Source organism: Pelobates fuscus, chromosome 4 (genome assembly GCF_036172605.1).
Source record: "Pelobates fuscus isolate aPelFus1 chromosome 4, aPelFus1.pri, whole genome shotgun sequence".
Lineage (NCBI taxonomy): Eukaryota > Metazoa > Chordata > Amphibia > Anura > Pelobatidae > Pelobates > Pelobates fuscus.
Window position 1 is genome coordinate 66,779,231 of NC_086320.1, and position 19,183 is coordinate 66,798,413.

The window sequence follows — 19,183 nt, forward strand, 5'->3', positions numbered from 1 at the left end:
GCTTGGGGGAGTGTGTGTGTATGTGTATTATTTTTTATGGGTGAGAATACACCATTGAAAAAGGTTACATGTTGTATGACATAATACATCAGAGACAATATGCATTGTTTCATACCCAGTTGTTTAAGAAAAATTGAATTACATGATAAATGTAACTGATGTGAGTCAGAAATTTGATAGAGTAGTGATGCATTGCTTAACAATACCGTATTTGTGTTTTTTGTTTATTTACAGCACTGGACTGGTTCTTGCACTTGAGTACAATTTGTATAGCTGTGATGGTTTGATCCTATAAGAAGCTGGTCTTCTCTGATTGAGGAGACGATGGTTAGACAGGTTACAAACTAGGAAGAAAGACAAGGGACTCAGACATTTATAAAATGTAGATAAAACAGAACAGAGTACGGAGTAAGCTGAGACCAAGGGAAATGATATAACGACGGAAAATAGGGACATATGATTTTATAAAAATCCCTGATAGACAGACCACGCTGGACCATATTTCTTGGTTGTTCAGCAGGGTTAATAAGTAATCGCTTGTGGTTCAGTAGGGGAGTATACAGTCTGCACAGGCTGTGAATTCCAGCAGCTACATTCTGAATCCTTCACTTAGTGCAGGAACTGCAAGGGAGCATGAAAAGTTTTCTGCACCAGCCAGAAGTGCAGAATATGTGCTTTCCCATCGGGCCACCAGGAATTTATTCTTATTTAAGTTTATTGCTGATTTGGCAATGTATTGAATAAACATTAATTTACACTCTTGGCGGTACTGCCCTGGTGAGAAATGACATAGTGTAGAATTTAAATGTTTTGCTTTTTATTCAAATATTTAACATGTTTACATATATAATTGTATTTACTTTTTCTTTTTCAGACAATATGTGCCCTAATTTGTTGTCGACCAATTGTGCTTCCAGAGTATTTCAACCAGCTGATCAAATCCATTAGACAGAAGCAAACACGACCTGCATTAACAAGGTACTACTGGGTTTACCTTACTAGAGTACAAACACTAAATGCAAATAGATATATTGAAGTTCAGCATTTGAACTTTTTGATGATATAGTGTACTGACTGTACCCAAATAAAACTCAGTTCCTCAGGTGAGCGGTAACAGTTCTTATTCAGTTTCAGAGTTATACCAAGCTCCATAATGATGTTTTTGCATTAGTTTAAGAGCAGGGAGTTCACTCTGTTCAGTAGTTTCACATAACTGCAGAAATCACTGCAGCCCCCTTACTGCGAGAATTACCAGGCGGAAATGTATACGTAATTCTGTCCTTGCACGTGCCTGTTCAGCTTTAATGGAAATATCAGGACTGGCTGAGGCACTGTAAAGATAAAATTTGAGTTGGTATAATTTTCAGTTAGCTACAGTCCCCCGAATGCTCTTACTTAAAGGATGTCAAACCCATCTTTAATGTAAATGTAGTTGTGGGGTGCTTTCTTTAGGTGATCACCATTACAATGTTTACAAACAAAGATGTAGACTTAAAGGGTTACTTCAAGCATCATACAACTACAGCCTGCTGTATTAGTTATGATGTCAGGTGAACTCTGACCCTGTTTGCCAGGACTTGAGCAAATCATTTTGCCCTCTTGCCTGTGTCCCCACCAGGCTACGAGGGTCCTCTGAGGCCGATGACATGTGTCCAACTTCTGCCTAAGCGAAATGCTGATCTCGCTGGTTAGTCACTCTCTGCCAATGACGGTAACTTTGTGCATAGAAATATATGCACGGTATTGTCATTAGCCATCCTGCAACTCTTCCTTCGGACTAGCTATGGACGCCCCAATGATGTTGCCAGAGGTGGAGTTACACCTCCTTAGTAAAGGGGTAAACGCCTTATGTGCAGCTGAAGTGGCCATGGTGCTTGGAGTAACCCTTTACCATTAAAAATTCTGTTACTTAATTAGACGTGTGCAAAAAAATATTTTAGGGCCTTTGTCCTCATAAAATATCTTAATATCAAACAAATCTAATCATCCAATAACCCATTCAAAAATGAAAATATTAATCGGTTCGTTATAAACTAACCGAATTTCGAAAAACATTTACGCCATAACAATACTAATTTCTTTATGGTAATGAAAATAAATGTTCCCTGGATTTCTTATGCGATTAGACATTTGTGATCCCTTATAGGCGGTGTGTTCCCACCACAGTTTTGATGTTTTAAGTGAAATACCTTCCCTCGTAAAATACATAATGTTAAATGTAAATATATTTATTTTTAACGCTAGATCATTTGTTGGTCAGGTCAGAGGTAGGTGTTTCTAAAATAAGAAATTGTTATAAAACTTAAGTTAAATCCAACACGGGGTTGTCCTCCCCGGAGCTGACACTACACTTATCTTCCATATGACTTTTGTTTGATCCAGTGCTTCCATGATTGCATGCAGCAATCACAACGCTCTGCAAATTGGATGCTGCTCTGTGAGAAGCATTAAGTATTTGTCATAAAGACCTTCAGTTTTAAAAGAAATAAAGGAAATGCCCCTAGTGCATGTCCATTTCACCTCCAATAGCGGCATGTTCTCTTACAAATTTAAAGTTAACATTTGTGAGAGAAAAGTGTCAGCATCTGGTTCTTTGAGTGTTCCTTTAAATATAGTGTGCTGATAAATACATTCTCTAGAACTCTGTTTTGGTTTGAAATTTGTTCTTCCAGAGATAAAGATACTCCCAGATTTGGATCCCTTGCTCACTTTACTTAAAGAAGCATCAGCCACACTTGACAATGGCGACGTCCACCAAAAAGAAATAATTGTGTGGGATTGCTGCATCTTTTAAGCAGAGGGAACCGACCGGCATTTCAGATCTGGAAACTCCCTTTTGAATGGGATCAGACTGTAATGCACATGATTTAGGTTCTGTCTGTAATGCACAATATGTAAAGGGCAAGTTGTTGTCTGTTATCATTATTATTCTTGTGTGCTCCGTTAGTTTCAACATATTAATACAGGCTAGTATGTTAGTCCAACAAATAGGTATGTACATTAAACAGTGATTTATGTTTGCATAACTAGAAAAGATGTGTGCAAAATAGCAGATTTGGTTAAGAAGCTTCAATTCAGCACTATCAGTATTCCAAATTGTCTATTTTGTCAAAAAAAAAAAAAAAGGCAAGTCTGTTCTCCAGAACAACTTGTTGTTTAGCAGAAGGGCCGTTCCTAATTATTGTGAACACAGGCACTAAAACATTTTCTTCTTTACACAGCTTCATTCCCTCCATTGACGAACCTTCAATTAAATCTGAATCCGTTGACCTCTCGAATAATGCAAAAAGAAAAGATATCTTCAAAGGCAAAGTCTTCATATTTTTAAATGCTAAACAGGTAGGCAGTATGTTAGATTTCATTTAAGGGGGATTTTACTATACTCCAAATGTGCTGGTGAATGTAAAATGCTGGTAGGATAAAAAAACTAATCCCAGTTCTAATGGACATGCTCTACATGTGCATACTAAAAACTAGTGCTCTCCACCTCTAGGAATTAGCAATTAAACATGCATGGTGACCCTCTTATATCTTTATTTATGTTTTTAGATTGTAAGCTCACAAGCCATTTAGTTTACTACTTTGTGTAAAATGCTACATCTCTGCTCACGGGCAGGGTACTCTATTTCTTTAGCATTGCTTTGTCTATACCATGGGTAGTCAAACTGGTCTAGTGGGCGGTTTGGGATTTCAGGTGGGCGGTGGTGGATTCTACAGAAAATGCCTGGTGGGCCTCGATGGCCGTGGACCAAGTCTTGCAGGGGAGATCCTTTCATGTAATTTTATTGGGATCTAATTTTATTTAGAAATTTACCAGTAGCTGCTGCTTTTCCCACCCTAGGCTTATACTCGAATCACTAAGTTTTCCCATTTTTTTGTGGTAAAATTAGGTGCCTCTGCTTATATTTGGGTTGGCTTATACTCGAGTATATACGTTACATGTGTTTTGTGGTTTTTTTTTTTGTTTTTTTTTTAAACATCCCTTCTAAAAACGAAAAATTGTACTTGCGCTCTAAAATTAGTAACTATGGCGGTAAGGAAATGTTACCATCAACAAAAGTGGGCGATAGGTATTAAAAGGTTAAAATATGTTGCTGCTTTATAAATTCCTGTAGTAAAAATATCTATAATACAGAGTGTGTATGAAGGGGCCCTGGGATTGCTGTGCCCTTTCAGATTTCTGAACCTTTAGTTGTTTGCTCCAATTCTCATTAACATTCATCATACGGAGTGAAAAAATGTGTGAGAAGTGTATTCTATTCCTCATTTGTTTTACTTAAGTTATGAGTTTATTTGTTTTTGTCCTCCACTGATCCCAACTGTTTTCTGATTCAGTGGTTCTTATGGTAACCATATTATCTTAATCTGTGGTTCTTTTTAGGCATATCTTCACCCATGTTGTCAATTTACATGAAATGCAATGTAACCTCATCTAACTATACTGTTTTGGGAAGAATATGGGTCATTTAAATAACTATGATAGTGATTCCTTAATCTATCCGTTTGAGATGTTGTATTGTCAAAAAAAATGGAGAGAGCTGTACCGTTAGATAGTTAAGCTGTTTAAATTCCTCTGATTGCTTTATCACCTTCTAAATGCTATGCTTAATTTTGCAGTACAGAAAACTTAGCCCCGCAATTACTTTTGGGAGTGGAGAAGCAAAACTGTTGAAGGAAGATTTGAATGAGCCATCAATATTGGAAAATCCTTCAACTTGTGTGATTGACATGGGAGTAGCAGACTCACAGCTCTCAGTATCTGAGTCTTCACCAACCTGGATCAACTCTATTCTCAATGTGCTCCAAAGGTTAAACATGGCACTTGTTTACATACCAGTTCATTTACTCTGGTTACATTATTCATTGCTGACTGCTTTTAAGCTACAACGTATAATGAATAGTTTTCTGTTTAATATGATTGTAGCAGGTATTTATGTCTGGCTACTTTTATAACTTTTAAAAAAAGGAGCAATTACGTAAACACAAACATGTCAGTTTTTGCGTAAACTTCCAAACTAGTGTTATTAATGGCCAATTTACAACTTTATCTAACTGAAAGATAAAGAATTTACAGCAGCATCTCCTTAGCTTGGGAAATAAAACCAATTTGTATGTAATTTATATATAATGTGCTTATATATTTTTATAAAACAAATAATAAACCTCTCTCTTCCTTTAACAGTAAAGATCTAAGAGCTATCCCAGAGGCAGAAATAGGTTTAGCGGTTCTCTATATGTCAACAGAAATATATTGTAATCCTCAAAGATGCTCAGCAAGTGGAAATCTGACTGGTATGTCAATACTGTTTTCTGATGTGTGTAAATATATATATATGTAATACATTTGTTCTGAAATGCAGAATATAATTTAAAAAAAATTAAGAGATAAGTTTGTTTGACAAAGTAATCGTAAGTTTATTAAAGGACCACTATAGTGCCAGAAAAACATACTCGTTTTCCTGGCACTATAGTGCCCTGAGGGTGCCCCCACCCTCAGGGACCCCCTCCCGCCGGGCTCTGGGGAGAGGTAAGGGGTTAAAACTTACCTTTCTTCAGCGCCGGGCGGGGAGCTCTTCTCCTCCCATTCGGCTGAATGCGCACGCGCGGCAAGAGCTGCGCGCGCATTGAGCCGGTCTCATAGGAAAGCATTATCAATGCTTTCCTATGGACGCTTGCGTGCTCTCACTGTGATTTTCACAGTGAGAACCACGCAAGCGCCTCTAGCGGCTGTCAATGAGACAGCCACTAGAGGCTTTGAGGGCTGGATTAACCCATTTATAAACATAGCAGTTTCTCTGAAACTGCCATGTTTATAAAAAAAAATGGGTTAACCCTAGCTGGACCTGGCACCCAGACCACTTCATTAAGCTGAAGTGGTCTGGGTGCCTAGAGTGGTCCTTTAAAGGTTTTCTCCAATCTTTTATCATGTAAGATAGAATAATGCCCTATAATACATTATTCGATTGGTCGCACCCACCAAAAACTTTCATAGAGCGTTTTTTTTTTTTTTTTAAATAAATAAGCGAAACAATCAAATCATATATTATTAATCTATTCTATTTGGTCTTGATATTTTAGGTAAGATGAAAGCTATTCAGATAATTGTACCTTCAGAATTAAGTTCAAAGTTAACTATTTGAGACGGATGCCCTTCCTCCCTGGCTACCACAGTTTTATTATTTTGTTTTAAAATGTATTATTTTACATTAAAGAATATTTTTTATATATATATATATATCTTTTTTTTTTTTTTCTCTCTTAACGATTTTCCATTTATAATTTTTTTCTATCTCATGTTCATTAGCATTTGTGTAAAAGAGTTACGGTCACTATTTAGAAAACAAAATATGAGTAACTTGTTGATAAGACCTGTATATTTTAATATGTTATTCTATATGTAGATGTGTTATACGTTCATTGAATATATATATTTTTAATTCATATGTTAAAAAATTTTACTAAATAATATTTGAAAAAGAAACAAATTTAAATAAATATAACAAATATAACTCACCTTAATCGTTCGCCAGGCGAAGCTCCCAGGGCTGCTTGGGTCACCCCTTCTGACCATTTTAATGGCTCAGGATGCATGTGCGCCCTCTGAGCTGGCAAGGGGAGGAGAAGGAAGGAGGGAGGGCAAAAAAAAAAAACAACGTATATGTGTGTGTGTGTATGTATGTACACAATGGTGTAGAAGATAGTCAGCACTCAAGGTCTTTAGAAAAGTAGAAGTTCTTTATTGAAGATTCCCAATAGTCAACGTTTCGGCTCACGCAGGAACTTTCATTAGGACAAAGTATCACACTGTCCTGATGAAAAACTGAAACGTTGACTAATTATATATATATATATATATATATATATATATATATATATATATATATTTAGTAGTATATACCTTCAGCCTATCCTCCTCCACTGAAGTTACCAGTTATTTTGTCCAATCAAATGCTTACCCTAAATAAATATTCAGGGCCTTAGCTGTCTTCAGTGTCTTTGTGCTTTGCATGCTACAGCAAATGTGAAGTCCTTTGACAGTTGTAGAACTTTAGGAGGAAGAGCTTTTAGTGAAGTTGTGTTTTTGGCCAAATTTTAAGCATTGTAACATCTCAGAAATGCCATTAGGATGTAGTTATTTTGGTGATTAGAGTGACCCTTTAAGCAGAGCATATCAGTAGTTGACTTGACAAATTACTTACTATTCTGACATATCAAAAGATGCTTTAACGTTTTTGTTTAACTTTGCAGATATTCCCAAGACGAGCATTATTTCTCAAAGTATGGCTGTTGATGAGACTGTGCTACCTGCACCCACTTTTAACACCACTGCCTATGTTGCAAATACAGAACCGCAAGATCAAGCAAATACTTTGTGAGTAACATCCGTTTGTGTGTTGTGTATTGATATATATTTTGTATCACTTTTCTGAAGTGACAAAGTGGTAACGCTCTGTTAATCCCTATAGTACCTAAACGAGCTGAAGTACTTAAAGAGTGTCCCTTTAACAGTGTCCCTTCTTTCTCACTTAAAAACTGATGATTTCAAGAGAAGTGTATCGGTTGTAGCTGGTAGGGCATACTTCCTAATTTCTTAGAACAACAGCACCAAGTGGAAGGCATTGAGTAGTTCTGCAAGTGCAGTGCGGAAATCACCCAATGAAAAGGCATGTTTTTTAATAATAGGTGGGAAGGGGGCAACTGAGGCCTTAGCAACCTCACCAACACTTCACCAAATTAATTTCTTTATAACTTTTTTCCTTTAACTTTAGGACTGGTAGATGTTTTTGAAATTAATTCACTATGTCCACATTATATAAAAGGTGCCTAGTACTTTGCAGACTCATTGAAAGGAATAATGTGATGGTTTTCAGCAGATCATTAATGTGGATCTGGGTGAAAGATTTTGAAACTTTTTTTTTTGTTTTTATTATACATATTTGTTTCATCGGAGAGTTGTACAGAAAGATACATAGTAATGAGGCAAGCAATTCTTACATTACATGTGAGTAGTTGACAGTAGAAAAAAATGCAGAGATTGGGTTTACAGAGTGTACAGGGTCATTCTATAGTTTACATATAACCCATAGCTGCTTATGAGCTTGCAGTAAGTGTATCTAGTGATAGTACGTTACAAAAAGGTATAAGCACAACATTGTGGAAGACAGAAATTGTTAGTTCTACATCTGACCGGGATCATATGTGTGGTTACGTTTCGCGTATCTCAAGTGTCTTGTAGTAGAACATGCCATTTGTTCTGTTTCTAATCAGACCCGCTTTGCCTCTCTACAAATTCCATTGGAGTAGTTAAAATGTTGACGTGTCAGTAGGTCTTATAGCTTCATCTGTTGGTCTCTAGTCAGCCTTGCAGGAATTTGCGCCTTAGTTTAGGCAGTAGTGTGGTGGCAAGTTCAGTCATATAGATTTGCCCCTCATATTTAGGATCCAGGGTTGCCAAATGGCTAGTATTTAAATGCTTATCCTAAGGTAGACCACCTTATTTCCTCGAGTGTACGTAAATATTCTATTTATTTTTTATTTTTATTAGGGCTTGGATGGTAGGAGCTGTGGTTGATACATATAGGCTGGTGACTTATAATCCTGGCTGCTGTCAGTATGAAATAAGGCACCAACGCTTTGTATTTGTGGTGGGGTATCTTTATGTTGTGAAAGAGGACAGTGGGGATATCACGTGTTATCTGGAGTCCCGTAGCTTCCTTGATCAGGGTACCGACCTCTTCCCAATATTTAACAATAGGGTCGCAAGACCACCAGATGTGTTGAAGTGTTCTAGCGTCCCTCCCACACCGTCCACATACAACCGTACAGGACGGGGAGAATATCTGGATATCCGATGGGGTGATATACCACCTCGCTAACCGTTTATAATTTGCCTTTTATAGCTGCCCACTAACATGGGCAAATGCCCCTCTGTGGAATATTCTATACCAATCACCGTCTCACAACTGGGGTGAGATATGGTCATTCCAGGGACAGGTATATGCCGGCGGCCTAGGATATTGTTATGGTAATAGTAGCTTGTAGCATTTGGACAATGATTTGGGGACTGGGTTACCTATTGAACACAGTTGTTCAAATTCAGTCTCTTCTCTAAGTCCTGTCTCCGGTATATGTAATGATTGAATAAAGTGTTTCAAGGGTGAATATTGAAACAGTTGTAAGGTATTCGGTGTGGTGTTCTTTGTCAACTCGGTAATGGATTTCAGACTGTTTAAATGTATAAGATGGTTCAGTGAGGTGTATGTGTTTGTTGTCCCGTGTGCCGTTGGGAGCATAGTCAGTCCTTTTATTCTGGCTGGTAATAATGGGATGTGAGATGCAGGGTATTTATCGGAAAGGGAGAGCGAGAGGTCAGTGAAGTGTGCCAGTTTTTTCCAGATCTTAATGGTAGGGTTGATGATAGGATGATTGGACATCTGTGGTATCTTTGTTTGGGTAACTAACCAGGGCAGAGCTTGTAGTGGGATATCTGTGAACGATTGCTCTACCATTATCCATTGTTTGGATGAGTGTATCCGTCGCAGACAAATTGAACAAAAATATTTAATTTGGCGGAAAAAGGAGGTGGGAATATGGATTGTTACTGCATTTAGAAGGTATAATATTGTAGGCAGGATGCTCGTCGTGATGATATTAACCCTCCCTAGCCATCTGAAGTTGGGTTTATTCAATTTTAATAGGTTGTCTGATATTTCTTTTAGTAAGGGCGTAATGTTAGTGGCATAGTGGCATCGAGATCTCAGGGCTTTGGTGTAATCTTGACTCCCAGATATGTGATATGTTGGTCTTCCCATATAAACTGAAATTCATGTTTGAGTCTGTTAAGTATTTCACTTTTATCTAGATTAATTTAAAGTTGGACATCTCGCTGTAGGGTGATAATTCGTTCATTAACGAGGGTAGGGATCTAATCGATTCTAGCAGGGTGAAGAGGAGGTCATCCGCAAAGTCTGAGACTTTGCAAGACCAACACCAGAATAAAGAGTAGGGGAGACAGGAGGCCACTCTGGCGGGTACCGTTGCGTATCCAGAAAAGCTGCGATAGCTCTCCATTTACCTTCAGTCTCACGGAGGGCATTGAGTAGACCGCTGAGATCCACGTCAACCCCTGCTTCCCATAGCCCAGTATCTGTAACGTCGACATGAGAAAAGACCAGTCCACCATGTCAAATGCCTCTTTGGCATCTATGGATAGTAAAAGTGATGGGATTTTGAGGCGATTTGCATAGTGAATTCAATTGATAATTTTGGTGATGTTGGTACGAAGCCAGCTTGAACGGGGTGGACTAAAAGAGGGAGATCGTCCGTAAACTGCCACAGGACTCCGGGTCCTTCCCTGGTTCGGGATCAGTGTAATCATGACCTCTATGCTGGTGTTTGATGGGTACTGAAGGGGAAATCGAGTTGATGACTCAAGAAAAGTGGTCTCACCTCATTGAGAAATGTTCTATAGTCTGTATTGGCAAATCCGTCTGGGCCCGGACTTTTGTCTAATGGTAGGGAATGTACGGCAGACGTGATTTCATCATCTGTGAATGGTTCTTATAGTGATCTAGCTATCAATGGGGTTATGATCCTATGATCTTGTTGAATTTGTCTGTTAATTAGCCAATTTTGTCTTTGGGGGGGGTTTGTCTGAGGATTATAGATTGTAAAGTGTTTGGTAGAAGGCGCGGAAGGTGTCCGCTATGTCTGCTGTGGTGTGTACCAATTCGCCCGATTGGTTTTTAAGTTTTGGTATGTATGATAGTTGGTGTTTTAAGGGTGGTCGCAAGCATCTTTCCACATCTATTCCCTTGAAGTGGAGGCCAGAGCAAGTTGCAGGCAGTTCCTCCCTATGGCATTTTTCCAATGGGGTCTCTGCGCTAAAGATGAGTCGCGGATCTGCTCCGGGATGTCCAGTACTGGCAGATGCAGCTTGGTGAGGAAGGAAGGCACATCAGTTGGAACGGAAATTGAACTTTGGATTCCTTAATGGGTATCACACCAGCGATACTTAATATTGTTGGTCTGGTGAAGCTGCATCAGAGGCCGTAATGCCCGTCTCCCCTGCAGTGTCAACCATGAACGGTCAGGAAATATTTGTAGTTGGCTGTTTTCGGTTCTTAGAAGTGGTGTCGTTTGTGCTTTGCGCATAATCTCCTCCTTGAGGCTGAAATAATGCACCCAACATATGACTTCTCTCGGGGTGTCACTGGTTAGACCTCGGTTAGGAGTACAGGAGAGTCAAGATATTTTGATATTGTGTGGTGCACCCTGTTATAACAAATTTATATATTTTTCAGAAATTTAAAGCCAGCAACAAACATGTAATTTCTTTAGAAACTTTTTCATTAATTAGTATTTTACATCCATTTTGAATTATTATAATACAATGTGTTTTCAGTGCTGCAGCCAGACTAGTCAGACCTTCTCTTTATAAATGCATTTGTCCTTACAATTTTGTGTTTTTAGTTTTTGTATGAGATTTGTTTAAAAAAAAAAAAGGCTTTCACCTTATATGTAATCCCTACAGTGTACACCCAGTGTTTCTCAACCTTTAAAAATAAATTCTAATCAAAATTCAAAGTAACCTTTCCTTGAAAAAGTAAACTGTTTATTTAAACTCCAAATGAAATGTGTAGATTTTTATATATATATTTTGTGTATGTAAGAAGGAAGAGTGTATTAACTATTCATCTGAAGTATAAAGTACATGCAATAGTTACACACAGAGGCCACTGGCACACACACAGTTACACACAAAAGACGCTGACACACATTTAAAAACAGAGGACACTGACCCAGTTACACACAGTACACTGACACATGTATACACAGAAGACACTGACAAAAACTTACACATAAAGGGCACCTTCACTGACACACACGTTCACTGATTTGACACACACTCACTGACAGTTACACACAGAGGACACTGACACACATAGAAAACTGACTCGTATCTACACCTAAAAAACTGACACACACACACACACACATTGAGGAAAGCGGCACATACACTTTCACACAGAGGACCCTGCAACACACTCACACTGGCACACACTCTCACTGATTTGACACTCACTGAGAGACACACACACACTTTCACTGACATACATTCTCACTGGTTTGATACACACTGACAGACACACACACACTCCCTGACAGACACACAACATTTGCTCACACATTTTTTTTTTTTTATTATTTTTATGTAAGTCCATCAAGAGTCCCCACCTTTGGGAGAGCTGGAGTGGATCCTTTCCCTGGGGTCCAGTGTTGGGCTTGGGTAATATTCATGCTCTTTCAGCACTGCTCCCTCCCGTGCTATTAGTGATGCCGGTGCCGGAGTGACATCATAAACTGGCTCCTGGCAGGGTGCTCGAGGGAGCACTGCTGAAAGATTATAACAATTACAACTCTCCAACTGCCTCCATTCTCTCCCCAGACACTGTATTTGGGCAGCGAAGGCACCCGCATCCAGGTGAGCAGGTGCCTACTCTGCCTTAGCGTGCCGCCCGCTGACTTCTGTGGGGCACTTGGGGGCCCAACTCTTGGCATACCCCATGACTTTGGTTCACGTAACCTGGGGTACACACACCACTAGTGTACACCAAGCAAACTGCACGCGTGTTTACAATAACATACAAATATTAGGCAGAGGTGGTCAGAATAAAACCCCAATCTTTGAAATCTGAAATGCTGCACCGTATGAATAAAAAAAGTCATAATACAAAAGTCTATGTAACACTTGCACACAAAAGCTATTGAGTGCTCAAACAACTTTTTTCAAAGTCTCGAGGGGTGGGCGAAACATGTCAGTGTGACTTGCTATACTACATCCATACAATCTGCCATGTGGAGAAGAACGTCGGCCTCCGATATTGTGAGCATAATATAGAGACAACTTGGGACTGTGCAATACAAGTGGCAATTTTGTTGAGCTATAGGACTCTTGCTTGGAGACAAATCTTATTTGTGGGTTCAAAATCTGTGTAAAGTTCTACTTGCTACTGTTGCTACTGCTACCTTTTAATCTTGTGTATGAATTCATTAAAATAAACAGTGTTACACTATGCCGTGTTTTTTTTCTTTTTCTTTTCATGTGATGTTGTTAAGAATATCCACTAAAAAGTGATTTACACAGGTTTTATATGTCCATTATTTTGCATGTTTTAGCACTTTTGTGCTTGTTAAAAACACTTTTTTTTTTTTTTAATTATTATTACTTTTACTTTTTTTATTGATACTTTGCGTCTTTTGAGATTTCTAAGATTGGGGTTTTATTCTGACCACCCTTACCTTTTTTTTGGTAGCTATGAAATTAAGAATCTGTTTCATTATAGACCTATTGACCTTAAAAATAAAAAATAAAAAATGTGCATTCTTACTACCTGTAGATCTTGTAATGGAAGATGGTAATTACCTACAATATGTGCTACTTCCAGTACTCTTAAAACAAAGCAATAGCTAAACCACTTTTTTTTTTGTTTCAGTAAGATTGAGGTATTAAAAGAACTAAATAGCTTACGTATTGGGTATTTTTGTCAAACTGTTTATTTTTTGTACTTAAAGGCACACTATAGTCAGCAGAACAACTACCGCTTAATGTATAATAGCTCCCTGCAGGCATTTTCATGCAAAAACTGCCTTTTCAGAGAAAAAGCAGTGTTTACATTGCCCCTAGGGACGCCTCCAAGTGGCCACTCAGCAGATGGAGGGGCTTCCTGGCTCAGGGCTGCACAGTAAGCAGCCATGCCGTTTAGCGTCCCCAAGCTCTGCATGGGGACGCTGAATTTTCTTCATAGAGATGCATTGCCACCTAAATGGTGGGGGGGCAAGCCACCTAAATGGTGGGTTTTCACTATAGGGTCAGGAATACATGTTTGTGTTCCTGATCCTATAGTGATCCTTTAAATTGTTTTTGTTTTTGTTTTTAACCATCATGTAGATCTCTGAAAGTAGTGGGACATTATTAAAAATCTTTATTTTTATTATTTTTTTATTCTAGGATGGATGTAAGTGGAGTTCAAGTCGTTAAAGAAACACCTAAAAGGAATCACAAAGGTAACAACTCAAAGGGATATTCTGAACATTGCCCGGATAATAGCAGTGATGTCAAGGGAGCTTTGATTCAAGAGAATACAATTCTGTCAGAAAAAAGCCAATTGCCAGAATTTCCCAGATCTAAGGAGAGGACATCACAGAAAAGTCAACCTGCCAGTCAAATAAAGAATTATTTCAAACCATTATCCAAGAAGAGGTATGCTTATAAGAAAATCTTAAACTTGCTTGTGTTGTACAAAAGCTGTGTAATGTTTTTCAGTGCGCTATACATGTAATGGGATCCAGAGTTAATGGAGCACTCCATTTTCCACATGTTTAGTAGGTATACCTCAATGAATACATACATGAATTTTTCAAGCATGTATTAATTGGGGGTATATCTTTAAAGAGCTTGCAAAGACTGCAGTTCTCTCAGTCTCTTAATTCGGGAAATAACTAATAAGCCTCTGAATTGGTGTGCGCCGGCGCTTGCGCACGTCTGGTCTGAGGTCTGTGCAGCTGAGGAGCTGGCCTGAAGTCTGTGTGAGAGAGGGGAGGAAGGCACTCTCAAGTAGAGCGTGTCTGCCACTTCTGTTAGCTCAGAGGAGCTAATGGAAGTAGGAAGGAAACCTCCCTGGCTGTTTGACATCCAAATCAGTGTTCCCTAGTTAATTTATAAATGTGGTGATTTTTCATAGAAATCAACACTTGTATAAACTGGGGTTAAACTAGGATTCTCCTCACCCATATAGCATTTTTAGCAAGCTAAAGTGCATTTGTGTTATGGAGTAGTCCTTTAAAGACACACCTGAATAACAATTCAGATTAAAGATACGGTTTTATCCAATCACTGATTCTATCAGTTTGTATGTAAGAATTGGTCATGTGCTGCTCATGCTCATTTTTAAGAAAACTTTTTTATAAAACAAAACATAAAGCAACACTCACTTGTGCCTGTTCAAATTCGGTCTGTTTCCATAGTAACATTAACGTTACAGGTTAAAGCGACACTCCAAGCACCATACCCACTACATATGATTACAGTGGTTAGGGTGCACGAACTATAGGAGCTTTCAGTGTATGTAATGTAGAGCCTGTGGTTGGGCTGAAAGAGGTGGTTTAGCGTTGACCTTTAAACCTATGACTGCTGTCCAGGTTGGTTGGTTGGATTTCATATTAATAGTGTAAAATGGTAAATTCTGTATTATCAATGCATCAAAGGAAGGGATGGTCTCTGTCTGCTGGAGAAAGCAACTAAATGGTTTGACAAAAAAAACATGTGGGATGGCATCTGTCACGAACGCACCCTACTTCAAGTGTGTGCGTGACGTAGTTGTGGTTGTCTGCACTAGACCGGAAATAATGATAAAATCCCCCTTAACACCACTCACACTTAAGCATAATAATATAAATATTTCTATTTTAACGCTGCCACCACCAAGACCATTTATAAATGGGATGCCATGGTCCCCCAGGTAACTTAATAATAAAAACCCACCAAATACAACTTAGCACAATATTTAACCAATTGCAAAACACTAATTAGTCTTTTCAGGTAACATGATTCTTTACCAGACAAAGGCAGAACTTACTAAAGGAATATTTATTATGAGCAAAAAAGTCGCAGTGCATACAAAAATATAGATGACAATCAAATTAGTTACACCAACAACAGATAAAAACAAAAAGGATAAAATAACAGAAGTCCTAATCACTTACTCAAAGTAAAACTTCTGCCCAGGGGGTCTCTGGTAAAGTAGATGGTGACTCACTCAGAATTAGATTCTGGCCCCCAAGCAAGTACAATACACACTTCAGTAACATTAGATATATACCCTGTGGACTACCAAGCCTCGCCCAGAGGTGGAGATAAGGCGTACCTATAGTAACTATAAGTGACCACCCCCTTGTGTTCCAGACCAACCTCAATCCAAATGGAAACATTTGGTTCTATCTCCTCTTATGTACTTGCCACTGAAATAATAATTGTATCTATGAATTTACCATTTTTCCATTCCATAGATATGTCATACTCCTTACTCGTGACCCAATATAGCGGGCATCACAATTCCTTCCCCTATGGTTAACTTACGCAAATCATCTTTGGGCTTGATTAGAAGAATGTGCTTGTCTCATTCTAAATATAATAAAAAAATAGGCTTAATTATTCATCTGTGGGTAAGTATTAATGTTTCTTTTGGATATGATACTGGAACACAAGGCTAATGGGCATTAACATATCAAAGGACCCCCTATCAAAGAGGGAAACTAGACATATGGCAAATTAGAGAGTTAGTATATTTAAACCAGACTTCAGGCCACTTATGTGTGACTTCTCAAACCTTGCAGAGTCTTTGATTAATCAAAGGATCAATCCACATGGTAAATAATCTGACCTCGTTCACATTACTATCCTATACCCCTTCTGTCATCTGACCTTGGCCAATTCATATATGCACTACATAAATTACATTAAATGGCAATATTCTATAGTGCAACAATTAATTATGCACCATTGGCGTGACAGCATCCACTGAATATTTGCATGGCCTGATCTGTAGTGGTTATTCTTCATAGAGCTTCTCCTATAGACATGCTTTCAGTAAACATGTAGCTGTTATGAAGTTACTTCTCAATGAAGTGCTCTGAGTGCAGGTGGTTTTTAGTTTTAACCATGAAATTGCAGTGTTTCCATTGCAGGGTTAAACACTAAAGCCACTAAGGCAATTACCCTCTTAGCACCAAGTCAAACTCTGTTGTCAATCAAATGCTACTCCTAAAACAGCATTTGATTGGCACAGCACACGATTTGCCACGGATGCTTACTAGCCTCACAATGCTTCCCTATGGGTAGGAATTGAATTGGCTGATATCATGAGGATTTCAACCAGGGCGACAAAGCAGTTACTGCGTGATCAGCACAGCTAGAGAAGAAAGGTAAGTGTTTGTACTCCTAATGCTGTAGTGTTGCTTTAAATATGCATAAATAATATGTAACCTATTGCATTTTCTATTCAAAATATACTTGAAAATTAGGGAAATCACACTACTGGTAAATACTTTAAATAGACTACAATGTGATATGTCTAAAATGAACGCCTATTTTTTACATTACTGTCCCTTTAACCCCTTAAGGACACGTGACATGTCATGATTCCTTTTTATTCCAGAAGTTTGGTCCTTAAGGGGTTAAAGACTGTGGCTTAGATTCCATATTCCGTTTATGAGCTTTTCATTTCTTATATTCGTTTTGCATTATTGATAAGATTAGTGTTTGGCTTTTAGTGTTTATGACCTGTTTTGGTGTAGACAGAGTGTGCGTGTGTGGATGTCATGTGTATCAGCTGGATTACTGAATGATAATCAGTTGTTGTTTTCAACTTGAATCTTTTGTATTTAGCCCTTTTGTTAAAGGTGTTTTAATTAAACATGCACCAGATTATATTCTAAACCCTCTTTTTGGTTTGTTATGTGTGGTCATGTGACCAGGAAGTACTGTTTCACAAGCTGCGGACACAGTAATTATTGAGGCAATGTTAGATGGAAAGATTGCTTTTTACCTGCAATTGGCACATGACTTCTGCTTTTCAACATAAAAAATGCAACAAAAAAATGGATATATGTTCAGTGCATACTATGTTCATCTCTGGTCATTTAAAGACATAGCATGGCTTTTTTGTTTTTTTTAAACGTGTTTTATTGGTTTTACAATACAAGAAAATAAAAGCGCAGGTAGATACAAGAGAATAGAGTTGTATACTTAAATCATGTTTGCACCAGAAGAACAAAGGTAAGTCAGCACTAATGCCTTCGAAGTCAAGATACTCCTGCATCGTCGAAACAACAAGGATTTTACCTATACAACCGACATTCTGTCCAATGGTTGTAATGTGTTGTTTGTGCCCCTTGGGCTTCCCAGTATTTCAATATACATTAGTCCAGAGTAATGCCAGGAAGGTCTTAAAAACTAAAATAAGGTAACTATACACATTAGTAAAAAAATGTTTCAGTGCACCATTTTCATTCCCTTCGCAGGTGCCGTCAGCAGGCTGGTCTATATTGCGCACTGTGCTCGCTCTCTGTATCATTGTTAAATGCAGGAGTTTACTAGAGAATGTTCAAGTTTGCCAAGGTGACCAGGTGGGCATGTATGCAAAGAGGGAATGGTTGTAGCACATGTAATACATATAAAGAAAATAAGGCAACTATTTACATCAATTAATATTGGCATTTATGTAGCTACAGCTTATTCCGCAGTGCTTTGCAATATTATCAAAAGGGAAACTTAACAATAAAAGAGACCATTACAAAATGTTACAGGAACGATAGGTTGATGAGGACCCTGCTCAAAATAGCTCACACAAATAAACTGAAATTAAATATTTTTCTTCCATTATGGTACAGCTCCCGTAAGGTGGAGACCAGTAGCCGGCCCAGTGTAGTCAGGCATCTAACACTTGACTGAGCACCTAGGCAAATATACCAAAGCACCAAACCTGATGCATCAACCATGTGAATAAAGAGAAACACAACCTTATGTCCTGAAGCCATGACCATGTTCTGATACGTTTAACCTCTGTGTCGCGTTATTACAGTGTTGAGGTGAACCTTTATATTAACAGAACCCCACAAAAACCATTCTGCACTCAAGTTGCTCATCTTACTTGCTGCCATTCACACCTGATCCTTGGTGTAGTAAGTGTGCAGGGAGCAACGTTGTCGGATGCCTCTGGGACCGGAATGTCCCATTGTGCGAGAAGTTGAGAACCCTCCTCCACTGTCGTAGTGATTTTGAAGATGCCATTGCGTTGAATAAGAAGTTTAGTGAGGAAATTGGTTGGGGCTGTTAGCGTGAAGGACTTGTGTAACTTTGCCAAAATACCTTCGCTTAGCCAGAGTGGCCAGAGACAAATCTCTAAATAGAAGGATGCCATTATAGGGTGCTGTCAGGTTCGATAAGGCTCATGTGGCCTTCATTAACAATTCCTTTCTTGTGATATATATGCACGCGTACAGTAACATCCCTAGGGAGGAAGCTGGATAAATGCCGAGGTCAAGGCAGTCTATGTGCCCTATCTAGTAACAAGTCCCTCTTTTACAGTGTATGCTGCAGCACATGGAAGAGTGAGGGGAATAT

The 19,183-nt window shown here is 38.5% G+C and overlaps 1 protein-coding gene across 1 annotated transcript in view; it reads left to right on the top strand.

Annotated features, from left to right (window-relative positions):
* Positions 1-19,183, top strand: part of NBN (nibrin) — a 57,571-nt gene that overhangs the window by 21,641 nt on the left and 16,747 nt on the right. The window contains exons 5-10 of the mRNA XM_063451268.1: positions 875-978; positions 3,222-3,339; positions 4,618-4,808; positions 5,183-5,292; positions 7,249-7,372; positions 14,012-14,263. Coding sequence (XP_063307338.1) covers positions 875-978; positions 3,222-3,339; positions 4,618-4,808; positions 5,183-5,292; positions 7,249-7,372; positions 14,012-14,263 — 899 coding nt within the window. The remainder of the gene's footprint in view (positions 1-874; positions 979-3,221; positions 3,340-4,617; positions 4,809-5,182; positions 5,293-7,248; positions 7,373-14,011; positions 14,264-19,183) is intronic.